The following is a 13,307-nucleotide window of genomic DNA, read 5'->3' as shown; positions in this document are numbered from 1 at the left end:
TTCTTAATTTTTCACTAAAATTTGCCAGTAAAGAAAAGAGTTTAAGCTGTAAAATATGGAAAATGATATCAAACGAGTCAATGTTGTAAAAAGGAAAATTAACGGTAGTGAAAAATTAAAATCTACACAAAGAAAGCTAAAAAAAATTAAGCAAAAATCATTTTACTCTAGTTTATCAGAATCTGACATAGGCGCTACGATGGCTGATTGTGATTCAGATTCTAGCGTAGATCTGCATAGTGATTAAGAAATAAAGGGCTTTTTAGATGAGGACGAGGTTCTTGCAAGCGATTTCGTGTTAATAAAATTTGCAACAACGAAAACGTTTGTTCACTTTGTAGGTCGTATAGAAAAACTAGTGGATGGGGAATTAACAATTAAATTTTTACGATACAATCTGAACAGTAGCTTTGTAAGTACTTTGTGGATTAAATATTTTTTGTTTATAAGGCATAGACCACAGCTGTACAAATCTACCTCATGGTGGGGTACAGTGGGACAAATGTACGGCTGAAGAAAATTTGACCTTTTTTTATAATTCCGTGGGTTATTCGTAGTTTCGTTACATTTCGTAAATACTCAAAGACAATAGATAGGTCATAAAATATTAACATATCCATGTTGAAAATATTCACCATTGAAAAATAATGTCCAAGTGTGTCCCATTCTATACTCAGATATTTTGGAATTTTCATTATTTTGTACAACTGAAATAAAATATATAATATGTATATTATCAAAAGTTGTTACCTTTCGTGTTCCAACATTTTTCTCGTAAGTGATTCTTTTTTCTTGTCCCTTCTAAGCGTCATATTTTTTTCTAAATCGTCTTTCTCTTGCTGGTGTCGTAACGAAAGCGTATTTTGTTCTTCACGTTTCCTTTTAATTTGCATTTCTCGTTCAAATTTAGAAGTGAGCCTTTCCAGTTCCTTTTCCCATTCATCCTGAAACAAAATATTTAAAATAATAAAAATCGTGGAAGTTACAGGTAAGATTGTGGAGTTAGAATGCGTAATGGAAGGAGAGTACAAATTACTTGCATTGAAATCTAACAGTCTAAAATGAGACGACTACTAGAAACAACAGAGGTGAAAATACTTCGACGAATATCAGGGAAAAGTCTGTTGGATAGGGAGAGAAGCGAAAACATAAGAAGATCATGCAATGTAGAGGACATAAATGGATGGGTGACAAAACGGAAACAGGAGAGGAACGAACACATTAGTAGAATGGCAGAGGATAGGATAGTACGAATAGCACGAGATAAGTCACCAAATGTACAAAGAAGTATTGGCAGACCAAGAAAAAGATTAAAGCTGGTGCGATAACTTAAACAATTTAGGAAGCTAATATTGAAGAAGAAACAGGCTTTAAAGCCTACATACAAGAAGGAAGAAGAAGAAGAAGAAGAAGAAATTTAACAGTCGAGTAAGCAAATTAATATTAAATAATTTGAAAATAGATGCTACAGTGATATCTAACAAAAGATAGGCGAAAACTAAGAGACTCTATTTCTAAATAAATAATATTTAAAAACAAAAATCTAAAAGCTTCCTTAGGTCGGAGAAATACACGTATTCAATATTTTTGAAAAATCCATTGAATGGCACCAAACACGACCCCCCACAGAGGTGGGGTGGGGAGTTACTTTAAAATCTTAAATAGGAGCGCCCACTTTTTATTACAGATTTGATTATTTCGTAAAAATAAGCAACTTTTATTCGAGACATTTTTTCGAATTATGGATAGATGGCGCTATAATAAAAAAACGATTGTTGGAAATGGAAAATTAAATTAAAAAATGGAAAGTCCCCCACTTTATGGAAAACCTAACTTTTTTTGGTTTTAGGACCTACTCTTCACAACCCAATAGTTCCCCATAACACTCAAGTAACTGGAAATTTAGCATACTTTCCTCCCCTACTATAAGACAATATAGAAAATCATTAGATTTGCAGAAAAAGTTGTTTTGTTGATTTTGCTTACTATCCCATCTTAAAGTTCAAGCAGAACAACTACCCAAGTACCTATCTATTAGTTTAGTAGCAGTTTAAACAGTATTTCAATCGATTATTTGTGCACCTGCAAGCTCGATACGTTATTTGCGATTGGGTAACATCTTTAATTATATATCTATATATTGCAATGTATTTTTAATAGCCTCGAGTAATAAAAACTTAAATTTATGGATGATTATTAGTTTTAAATACATGTGCGTTCTGTACTATTTACCGATTGCATGATATAATTGTTAACTTTCAAACTAATATGGATATTACGTCATCTGGAAGAACTACCAGTACCAATCATTGCGAAAAATAATATTTATTTGTTATTAGGTTTGTGCACTTGATTTGCATTTAATTGTACTGAAACACTGCATATCTGCAGGCTATACAATATCTAATGTATGCAATTTTTTCTAGAGTGGGATAGATATGTAAACATAAAAGATCGGTCTACAGATACGGCAGAAGTTTATAGTTAGTATAGTGGATTCGCTAATCTGAGACACAACTGTCTAGTGATGTTAGTAATTTTTTTTGGGAAGCTAGGTTGCTAAATCAGGGTGAAGAAGAAACAAGGATAGGAAATTTCGGATATGGGTCGAGAAATAATAGAGGAGATACCTTAATGAACTACCTGGAAGAGAGGAAACTATATGCTATGAACTCGTTCTTCAATAAGAAACCGCAACGAAAATGGACATGGATCAGTCCTAATGGTCAAGTAAAAAATGAAATAGACTACATACTTTCATCGGAAAAGTCTGTTGTACAAAACGTAACCGTTCTTAACCATTTTACAACTGGTAGTGACCATAGATTACTTAGAGCGAACCTAAGCATTCATGGGCAACTTGAAATGAAAAAGAGAACACAAAATTTACAAAATTTAGATATGGAAAAATTAAGGGAAAATAAACAAGACTATAAAGAGAAAATAAAAAACATCATGCCCGATAAAAATCAACTCGTAAATAAAGGAGTCGACGAAATCAATAACATTCTAACACAAACATTACTGAAAGCCGGGAAAGAAGTGGCACCAATGAGAAAGAAAAGACAAGAATGGATCTCACATGAAATAAAAACATTAATGGAAAAACGGAGAACACTAGCTCAATAAAACAAGAGATCAACAGCAGAGTATTCGAAGATAAACAAAAGCATCAAGAAAAAGATAAAAGAAGAGAAAAGAAAAAGATAAAAGAAGAGAAAAGAAAGAAACAAGAAGAACAAGTTGAAAAATTTATTCAACAAAACAAGAATATGAAGTGCTTACGACCAAAACTGGGAAAAACAGAAATAAATGCCATCAAAAATACTCAGGGAGAAGAGACCAACGATATACATGAAATATTAGCAATAACACAACAGTATTACTTAGACTTATATCTACTTAGAAAAGCAACCACCGACACAAGAAACTCTTCAAAAATTTAAAACTAAAATAAAAAATGCTAACTCTGATCTACAACCAGAGATTAGCAAATCAGAAATAAAGAAAGCCCTGAGAGAAATGAAAAATAATAAATCACCAGGAAGAGACGGCATTACAGTGGAGATGATTAAAAATGGCGGAAAAATTACAAGGGAAGTCTTATATATATTATTGAACAAAATACTAAGTACACGAAACATACCCAGTAATTGGAATGAAGCAATCACCCTATTATTGTTTAAAAAAGGAGACAAAAGAGATCTGAAAAATTATAGACCCATTACCTTGCTTAATGTTATGTATAAATTGTTAACTAATATAAATATATTAACCAACAGACTAACTCCTAAATTCGACAATTATCAGACCAAAGAACAGGCAGGATTCAGAAAAGGCTTACAGTACATGTGATCACCTACTGACAATGAAGTTACTTATTGAGAAAATAAATGAATACCAAATACCCATATATATGGCATTTATAGAGTTTGAAAAGGCATTCGACTCCATAGAACACTGGGCAGTGAAACAATCACTACACAATAGCAGAGTCGATTACAGGTATACAGAACTAATCTCTAATATATACAGTAAGGCCACAACTACGATCCAACTTGAACAGAATACACACCCCATACCTATCAAAAGGGACGTTAGACAGGGAGCTACGATTTCGCCGAAGCTCTTCAACCAAGCTCTAGAAGACATTTTCAAGAGATTACAATGGGAAGAATATGGAATCATCATTAACGGCCAATACTTAAATCACCTAAGATACGCTGACGATATCGTCATTATCGCTACAGACAAGGAACAACTACAAATAATGATACAACAACTAGACCACGAAGCCAGTAAAGTTGGATTGAATATGAACTACAGCAAAACAAAAGTGATAACAAATCAAGAGGATGAGTTAAAAATCGTAGTTAAACAAAACCAAATAGAGGAAGTGCATGAATACATATACTTGGGACAAATAATAAAATTGAATAGAGACAACCAAACAGCAGAAATAAAGAGACGAACGAAGTTAGCGTAGGCCTCGTTTGGTAAGCTCAGCTTCATATTGAAGAATAAAAAATACCCTGAATATCTAAAAACGAAAATCTACGACCAATGTATTCTTCCGGTCCTTACATATGGATGTCAAACATGGACGTTCACAAAAGCGAATATGGACAGAATTGCGAAAACACAAAGAGCAATGGAAAGACAAATGATCAACGTAAGACTGTCAGATAGAAAAAGGAATTCCTGGGTAAGAAATATCACAAAAGTTAAAGATGCTACTCGTCAAACAGCTAAACTAAAATGGAAATTCGCCAGTCATACGATTAGACAAAAAGACGAAAGATGGAATAAAATTATTACAGAGTGGAGACCATGGACATATAATCGAAAGAGAGGAAGACCACAGATGAGGTGGGTAGATGACCTAAACCACCAAGCAGGCTCAAAATGGATGCACATGGCTCAGGATAGAGAAAGATGGAGGAGCGAAGGGGAGGCCTATGTCCAATATTGGATGTCGCAAGGCTAATAGATAGATAGATAGGTTGCTAGACGTGACTGAAAATTACTACACAACCAAACATACCTGCTCATAGCCAATATTATGTATTAATAGTAAACAGCCACAAATAACATAAACCTTACGCCAATCAATAATTATTTATTTACAAATTTACACCATTATAATTGATAACAAATGAGATAAAAAACTATGAAAAAAAATTTTTAAGAAACGCTTTTCTTTAGTTAGTAAAATTAAAAATATAAAGAAATCAACTAAAAAGCAAAAAATTAAAAAAAAAACAAACTCGATGGATTATTCTTAAAACACTGTTAGACAGATTAAATATACAAAAATCTCACACATTCGTTAAAAAAATGAAAAAATCTAACACATTCAGTTAAGGCTATGGGTACATAATTCGCAAATATTTTACGTGTATCCCTACTTTTTCTGTCTTTACACGGCAAATTACGTGTAGTAAAATTCACACTTGTATGGATATGTAAACATTACTAGAATGTCATTGTACTTGAAAATGTCATCATTAATTTAAAGAGATGGGTTTTGAATGTTCTTGGGTAACTGTTATTTTTATAATTGCAAATTATTAATTCAGTTAATAAATCTGATAATTTTTCCACTAACTATGTATTCAGTGATTGTAATAATTTATTTGTACAACAAAGACTAATACTCAATCAAGAAAAGAGGAAAAGTGTTAAAGTGATTTTTTAATAATATATTGTTATGGAACGCTTACAATTTTGAACATCTTTAGCAACAAAATACTTGGATTACAGAATATATTATCCTGATGTATTTCTCTGCTTGGATCTTCCGCAAATAATACACAGTAAATAACTTTTTATTAAGTTCACGTCTTAAATCAATTATTTATCAAATACACTATATAGGGTGTAACAAAAATACAGGTCATAAATTAAATCACATATTCTGGGACCAAAAATAGTTCCAATGAACCTAACTTACCTTAGTACAAATATGCACAGAAAAAAGTTATAGCCCTTTGAAATAAAAATCGATTTTTTCGAATATATCGAAAACTATTAAAGATTTTTTATCGAAAATGGATATGTGGCATTCTTATGACAGGAGCATCTTAAAGAAAAATTATAGTGCAATTTGTGCTCCCCATAAAAATTGTATGGGGGTTTTGTTCCCTTAAACCCCCCCAAACTTTTCTGTACGTTCCATTTAAATTATTATTGTGATACCATTAGTTAAATTCAATGTTTTTAAAACTTTTTTGGCTCTTAGTATTTTTTCGATAAGACAGTTTTTATCGAGTTGCAGCTTTTTTTTAATATGTTTACATAAAAATTTTATGGGGGTTTTGTTCCTTTAAACCCCCCAAATGTTTGTGTACGCTCCAATTAAACTATTACTGCGATACCATTAATTAAACAAAATGTTTTTAAAACTTTTTTGCCTCTTTGTATTTTTTCGAGAAGGCACGTTTTATCGAGATATGGCTTCTTTTTTAATACGGTTCAAAATATACCTAAAAATGTAAATCATACATAAATTTTCATATTATTACCAAGTCTCCATAATCGTACTTAACCATATACAAATATGTGGTGGATTTGACAAATATTCAAAATATCTCGATAAAAACTGACTTTTCGAAAAAGTACTAAGAGCCAAAAAAGTTTTAGAAATATTGTGTTTAAGTAATGGTACTACAATAATAATTTAATTGGAACGTACACAAAAGTTTGGGGGGGTTTAAAGGAACTAAACCCCCATCAAATTTTTATAGGGTGTCCAAATTTCCCTATAATTTTTTCTTAAGATGCTACTGTCATAAGAATGTTATATGTCCATTTTCGATAAAAAAACTTTAATAGTTTTCGATTTATTGAAAAAAATCGATTTTCATTTTGTAACTTCAAAGGGTTGTAACTTTTTTTATATGCACATTTGTACTAAGGTAAGTTAGGTTCATTCGAACTATTTTTGGTCCCAGAATATGTAATTTAATTTATGACATGTATTTTGTTACACCCTGTATATCAATAATATTTAATCAATAACTCAACATATTCCCGATGCAATGTCAAATATTTAAAATTTTCACTGATTGTCAGTGTCTGACTGACAATATATGCTGACAATATTATATTCGGCTGAGTGCGTTGTAAGACAAAGATAGATTTGGAAAATATTACCAAGGCATTGTGTTCATTTTTTTCGAATCCTGAAAAAACCAATAAATATTTTTGAAAAATTTAAACACAGAATGAAAGACTAAATTATTACCGAGAGCCGAAAGTCCCTTAGAATAAATAAAAAGTTTATTTTGAATGATATATTTGAAATTAAAAATCACTCTAAATTTTCTCTTAGTTTTTCACCCCTGTAACTTATTAAAATAAACATTATAGAAGTTCTCAGGGACTTTCGGCCCTCGCTAATAACGTAATCTTTCATTCTGCGTTTAAATTTTTCAAAAATACTTATTAGTTTTCTCAGGATTCGAAAAAAATGAATCCCCATTTGAATAGCATTGCAGCCGAAAATACGTACCGAAAAGCGTGGGGCGCGAAAAATAAAAAAGTATCTATCCTCAAACCGTTTATTTGATGAAGAAGTGCCCCACGCTTTTCTTTAACGAATATGGTAGATTTTTTCAATTTTTTAACGAATGTGTGAGATTTTTGTGTATTTAATATGTCTAACAGTTTTTTTAGAATAATCCTTCGAGTTTGATTTTTTTTATTTTTTGCGTTTTAGTTGATTTTTTATATCTACTTAGTTAAGCAAAATGATTTAAAAAGTTGACTAATGTTAAAAAATGCAAGAGGTCATACTTACAAAAAATAGCACGTCTGAGCTACCAAAATGTAAATGGTAAAAACCCTTTAAATGTTGAAAATTGTTGTGCTATGTACTATACTTAGGGTTACCATACGTCCGGATTTCGTCCGGACAGTCCGGATTTGAAAGACCTGTCCGGATTGGCGTCCGGATATGAGAAATGTCCGGATTTTTTTCTTTACTAACAAATGGAAAAGACTTGACCCAGCGGTGGGAAATTTCATTCTGCGCAGCATCTAGTTATCTCGTTCTGTAATATTATTTTCTAGGTCTAAAATATGTTAAAACATGTATATGTATTTTAAACTTTCAGAGATTTTCGGTGTTAGTTGCATCTTGTTGCGAAACAGCTGTACTTTTAATTGTGCCATATGCATTTCGCATATATGTACAATGTAGAGGTAGCAATACAGTCAAATTTACATTTTCTACAACCCATTGGACTACTCCTGTCCGGATTTGGCCTTGATAAATTATGGTAACCCTAACTATACTGCATATTTTTAATAATATCTAGTGATGTTGCAAATATTCCTGGATATTACCCAGTGCAACACAGGACTCTTCCCACGTGGTTGGAATTTAAGGATTGAAACCTCACATATTGGCGTTAAATAGCTAACTGAATACAAAAGGACCTTAAAAGGATGTCAAAGACAAACTGTCAACGCAACGTTAGAAAATGTTATATTGTTATAGTCTAAGAGCTAGAGCCGAAAAATCATCGTCATAAGTAATATGGAGTTTTTCCTGTGAAATGTGTCCATTGTATATTGACAATTATGACCCCTTTCAGGCTGACACCTCAATGGATACAGGAAGTAGCAATAAGGGATGAAAGGGGAAAGTTAGTGCAGTCATTAAAGGTTTTCACCTCCTATTTTGTTAAATCTCCATCGATTTGCATGAAAAATGGTAACTAGTTAGAACATACCTCAGGAAATAAAAATGATTTGGTGCCAACTTGCACTTTTACCCTGGGGGTGGATAGCACACCTGCTCGGGGGTGAAAACGATTTTATTAAAAATAACCCGACAAATCGATAGAGGGACAAATTATAAGTAAAATTTGTTATATCATGTTATTAAAATAAATCAATACTTTCTGAGTTATTAAAGATCCAAAATTTGTCTGTTTAAGAGCACATGCGTGAAGTTACGGATGATAAAAAGAACATAGTAATTAATTGTATGTTACTAAAATATTATTTTTATATTATTTCGATATTATAAATTTAGCAACAGTGTTTTCGAACATGTCAAATGTACCCATTATTGGACACCCCTAGTTTCGGAACATATTCAGTTTAGAATGAAAAAAAAAATCAATTAACTATCGAAATAATATAAAAATAATATTTTACTAACATACAATTAATTAACATGTTCTTTTTATCATCGGTAACTTCACGCATATGCTCTTAAATAGACAAATCTTTGATCTTTAATTACTCAAAAAGTATTGATTTATTTTAATAACATGATATAACAAATTTTACTTAAAATTTGTCCCTCTATCGATTTGTGGGGTTATTTTTAATAAAATAGTTTTCACCCGCGGGAAGGGGTGGTATTCACCACCAGGATAAAAGTGCAAGTGGCACCAAATCAGTTTTGTTTCTTGAGGTATGCTCTAACTAGTCACCAATTTTCATGCAAATCGATGGAGGTTTAACAAAATAGGAGGTGAAAACCTTTAATGACTGCACTAACTTTCCCCTTTCATCCCTTATTGCTACTTCCTGTATCCACTGAGGTGTCAGCCTGAAAGGGGTCATAATTATCAATATACAATGGACACATTTCACAGGAAAAACTCCTTATTACTTATGACGATGATTTTTCGGCTCTAGCTCTCCGTCTATTACTTCAGACACAGAATTTAAAGTTTATGTTGATATTTAAAATACTCACTGATACTGTTTTTATTTACCTGGACCGATCTTTCTCATTCCAATGATTTTTTTGCCCAAATGTTCCTACGGGATGCTACGGGTATGTAAGTTTCATTCGGGTCGGGGATTAGTATTTTGCGTGTGCGTGTAACACAAACTTTCACTTATATTTTTAATATAATTAAGTTAAAAAAAGTTAATGATTAGATGATAATTTTAATATTATATTTTTTATCTTTAATATTCTAATATTATTTCAAAATGTTGTTAAGCTGAATTACAAATTTCGCCCTTGATGGATTATATTTAATGAACCTTACACATATAATAGGAAAAATACAGTGGCAGCCGGTCAGGGTCGGCAGTGCCGACCCACACATTTATATAGATAGATTTTTTTAATATTTGTATCTGTGAAGTAAAAAAAAATCTGTCAGATAATACAGACTAAATTTTATTCATGGTTTTTAAAAGGATTTGATCAATCCGAGCGTTAAGTGATCCCTGCGCATAACAGACTTCTCAAAAAATGAATGATCCGAGCCATTCATCTGACTTTTCGGCTAGCCGTACCTAACTCATCCGTAGCACTCCGTAGCGTGACGATTTACGCGTAAAACTCAACGAAATAACAAGTCGATGAGCAAGCGAACATACATTCTCTCCGTAGGCAGGTACGGCATATTTAAATCTGCCGGTCGGTGTTTCATTTGGCATCAATTGCCAAAATGAAATTGCCAAATTGAAATTGTCAAAAATAATCACGCCGTTTTATGTCGTTTAATTGATATTGTAATTTGAATCTGAGATTTAGAAAACCATTTGCTTTTCGCTGGAAGTAGATGAAACTTATGATTATCATGTCATTCACAATTATCAATTATTGTTGTTCGATACGCGTTACGTGGTAATATTTATGAGAGGTTTTTAGGTTTTAGAGACGTGAGTAAAAGCAATAAGGCAGAATATATTTTGGTGTTTTAAAGAACAGATTAAAATTTTTTGATATCAAAAATAAATTGGTAGGGCAAACTGGGGCAATCTTATGACGGCGTTACTGTGATGTGTGATGAATTGAATGGTCTCCAGTCAAAAGTTAAAACTACATATTACATCACAAGCTTTATTTACTCACTATTATGCGCATATAATGAATTTAGTTTTGCATGAAACGTGTAAAAAAATAAAGAATATCGTCTTTTATTGCCAGTTTAGCTCACCTAAACGGATTACTGCTTTAGAACAAATTTAAAAAAAAAAAAAAAGCGAACAGTTTGTCTCTAAGCAGATTATCTCTGGTAGTTTTAGTATCTGTAGCAGATTTTCGTGAAGAGCTTTTGGAAGTTTTTGATTTTATTATCGAAGGCGACGATTTTGAAATTGGCGATACCTCGATCCGTGAAGCAATCGGTTTGAGAACTTTATTAAAAAATTACTCTTTAAATATTCTTTTAAATATTTTTAAGACAGAGTTTGCCTAAGATATTCATTACTGTTCAAAATCAGTCAACTGACATTATTTATTCAAAAAATAGAATACGAAAGCTGGTGCAAAATCTCAGAGATTTTCGTAATGATAGTAGTTTCCAATATATACGCAGTGACATTTTGGATTCGCTTGATATTTCCGAACCATCCCAAAAAAGACAACAACATGATACATCTCTCGAAAAACGAGTAGGTATATCTTGAAATTTTGGATACCTACTAATATATGCAAATAGATACTCGTTTTTCGAATTTTGAAGATTTGCAAATTTTTGACCTCTTTGACGATTCAAAATTTAAAAGTTACCTTCGCCAAAGAATTTCCAAGATATTTATTATAACAAGTTAGGTACTTAAAAATTATGCCGATCCAAATATTTTCAGAAAGTGGGATAAGTTACAAAATATGTATGTATAATTCTATGTAGTAAGTACTGCAATTCATTATAACAAACTGTTCATCAATTTTCTTATCACCACTACCAACAATTTCTGCCTCAAATAAACGGGATTTATCTTGTCTCAAAAGAATCAACACGTATTGTCGAAACACCATGAAACAAGAGAGAATGTCAAGTACATCAAATAAAAAAACAAAAAACAACAAAATCTCCTATGATGATTTAAGCCTTTTAGTTTGATGGTATACCTATATGAGGAGACAAAAAAACCTTGCCGACCCTGTCTCCAAGGCCACGAGCCGCCACTGTAAAAATATTTCTAAGTAGCCATATTAAAATTTCAATTACAATAATTTTGGATACAAATTATAGTGAAAATATTTGTTGCTCGTTTTGGTCATTCCACTCAGCTATAAAAGTAATAAAAATGCTTAACACATCTTTAAAGAAAGATGATTTCTAAAGGTAATTATTGTTCATTGTTATTCTAATAGTGTTTAAAACTGTTGATGTGGTCTATAAAACACGGTCAATTAGAAATTATCAAGGTCATAGTCACGAAGATTTTGTGAACACTAAAACATTAACATTGTTTTTTCACCTATATATCACACTTGTTTCTTCATACGTGTAAAATAATTACAGTACTTTATATTTACTTACATATTTTATGGAAGTAATATTAGCAAATAACTCATTACACTTTGAAATAAAAACAAAAATATTACAAATGCTTAAGTCATACGCAGGCCCGGCCCCAGGGGTGGGCGAACTGGGCGGGGGCGGAAAAATTTAGGGGCGGAGAATTTTGGGGCGGCAAATTTTAGAGGACAGCCGATTTTTGAAATTGAAGAAATAATAAATTATGTTTGTAATATTATAAAAAATCAATATTATGAACAAGATCGGCAAAAATATTATATGATGCAATAAATATAATATTATGCAACTGTAAAAACGAGAATTAAATAGTGAAACAATAAACATTTGCAAGGTTCATTCGACAGGAAATCGACAACACCGCCTTCTTCTTCATCGCATAATAATAGTGGGATCAGAACTACCCCTCATCTCACCACACCTCCCTACCAAATTTCGTTTAATTGTATAGGCTTGTAGGTATTTTACTGTGTTTAGTATTTAAATCAATGGCAGCTATGTACGCATTTGATCCCGCTTGGCGGCGCTAGTGTAGTTGGAGGTCAACGTTTTGACAATTCGTGTAGTTTGTATATGGTGTTTTTGATTACGATTTAACAAATAATAAATTATGGCCGAAAAATACGGATCTTGGGCTGTTTGTGCGTTGAAAAACCAATTGAGGAGAAGGAATGCGAGAGTTACTGGAAAAAAGGAAGCCCTCATCGAATGATAAACTATATTTATCATCGTCTCAATGTTTTATTTCTATAGCTCAGACGGTATAGATCTGAGGGTATTTATTTGGTATTGATTCACTCCCCCCACGAGTCTAGTATGTATATGATACCTGCCTTACTTTTTTATTAATTTAAAATTCCCAAGTACGCTCAGCATTAATTTTTGTGTTTATCTCATTTAAAAATATGATATTTTCAAAATATGGCCGCCATGACAGTTGCGCATTTGGGGTAAATTTGATTCGTTGATTCTGCAATGTTGTCTTATTTAAAAAAAATTAAAATTCCTTACAGAAATATAGAATGTGTTAATTTAATTAAGTATAATTATTTGGATCAA

At 32.0% G+C, this 13,307-nt stretch overlaps 1 protein-coding gene across 3 annotated transcripts in view; it reads right to left on the bottom strand.

Moving 5' to 3' along the window:
* LOC114327521 (hillarin) overlaps positions 1-13,307 on the bottom strand; it is a 232,469-nt gene that overhangs the window by 46,527 nt on the left and 172,635 nt on the right. For all 3 annotated transcript variants that reach the window (XM_050648775.1, XM_050648777.1, XM_050648776.1), the window contains one exon: positions 751-944. In XM_050648775.1, the coding sequence (XP_050504732.1) occupies positions 751-944 (194 nt within the window). The remainder of the gene's footprint in view (positions 1-750; positions 945-13,307) is intronic.

Source organism: Diabrotica virgifera, chromosome 4, assembly GCF_917563875.1.
Source record: "Diabrotica virgifera virgifera chromosome 4, PGI_DIABVI_V3a".
In the NCBI taxonomy this organism is placed as follows: Eukaryota; Metazoa; Arthropoda; class Insecta; order Coleoptera; family Chrysomelidae; genus Diabrotica; species Diabrotica virgifera.
The sequence above is the reverse complement of the archived record's forward strand: the minus strand, read 5'-3'. Positions and strand labels throughout refer to the sequence as shown.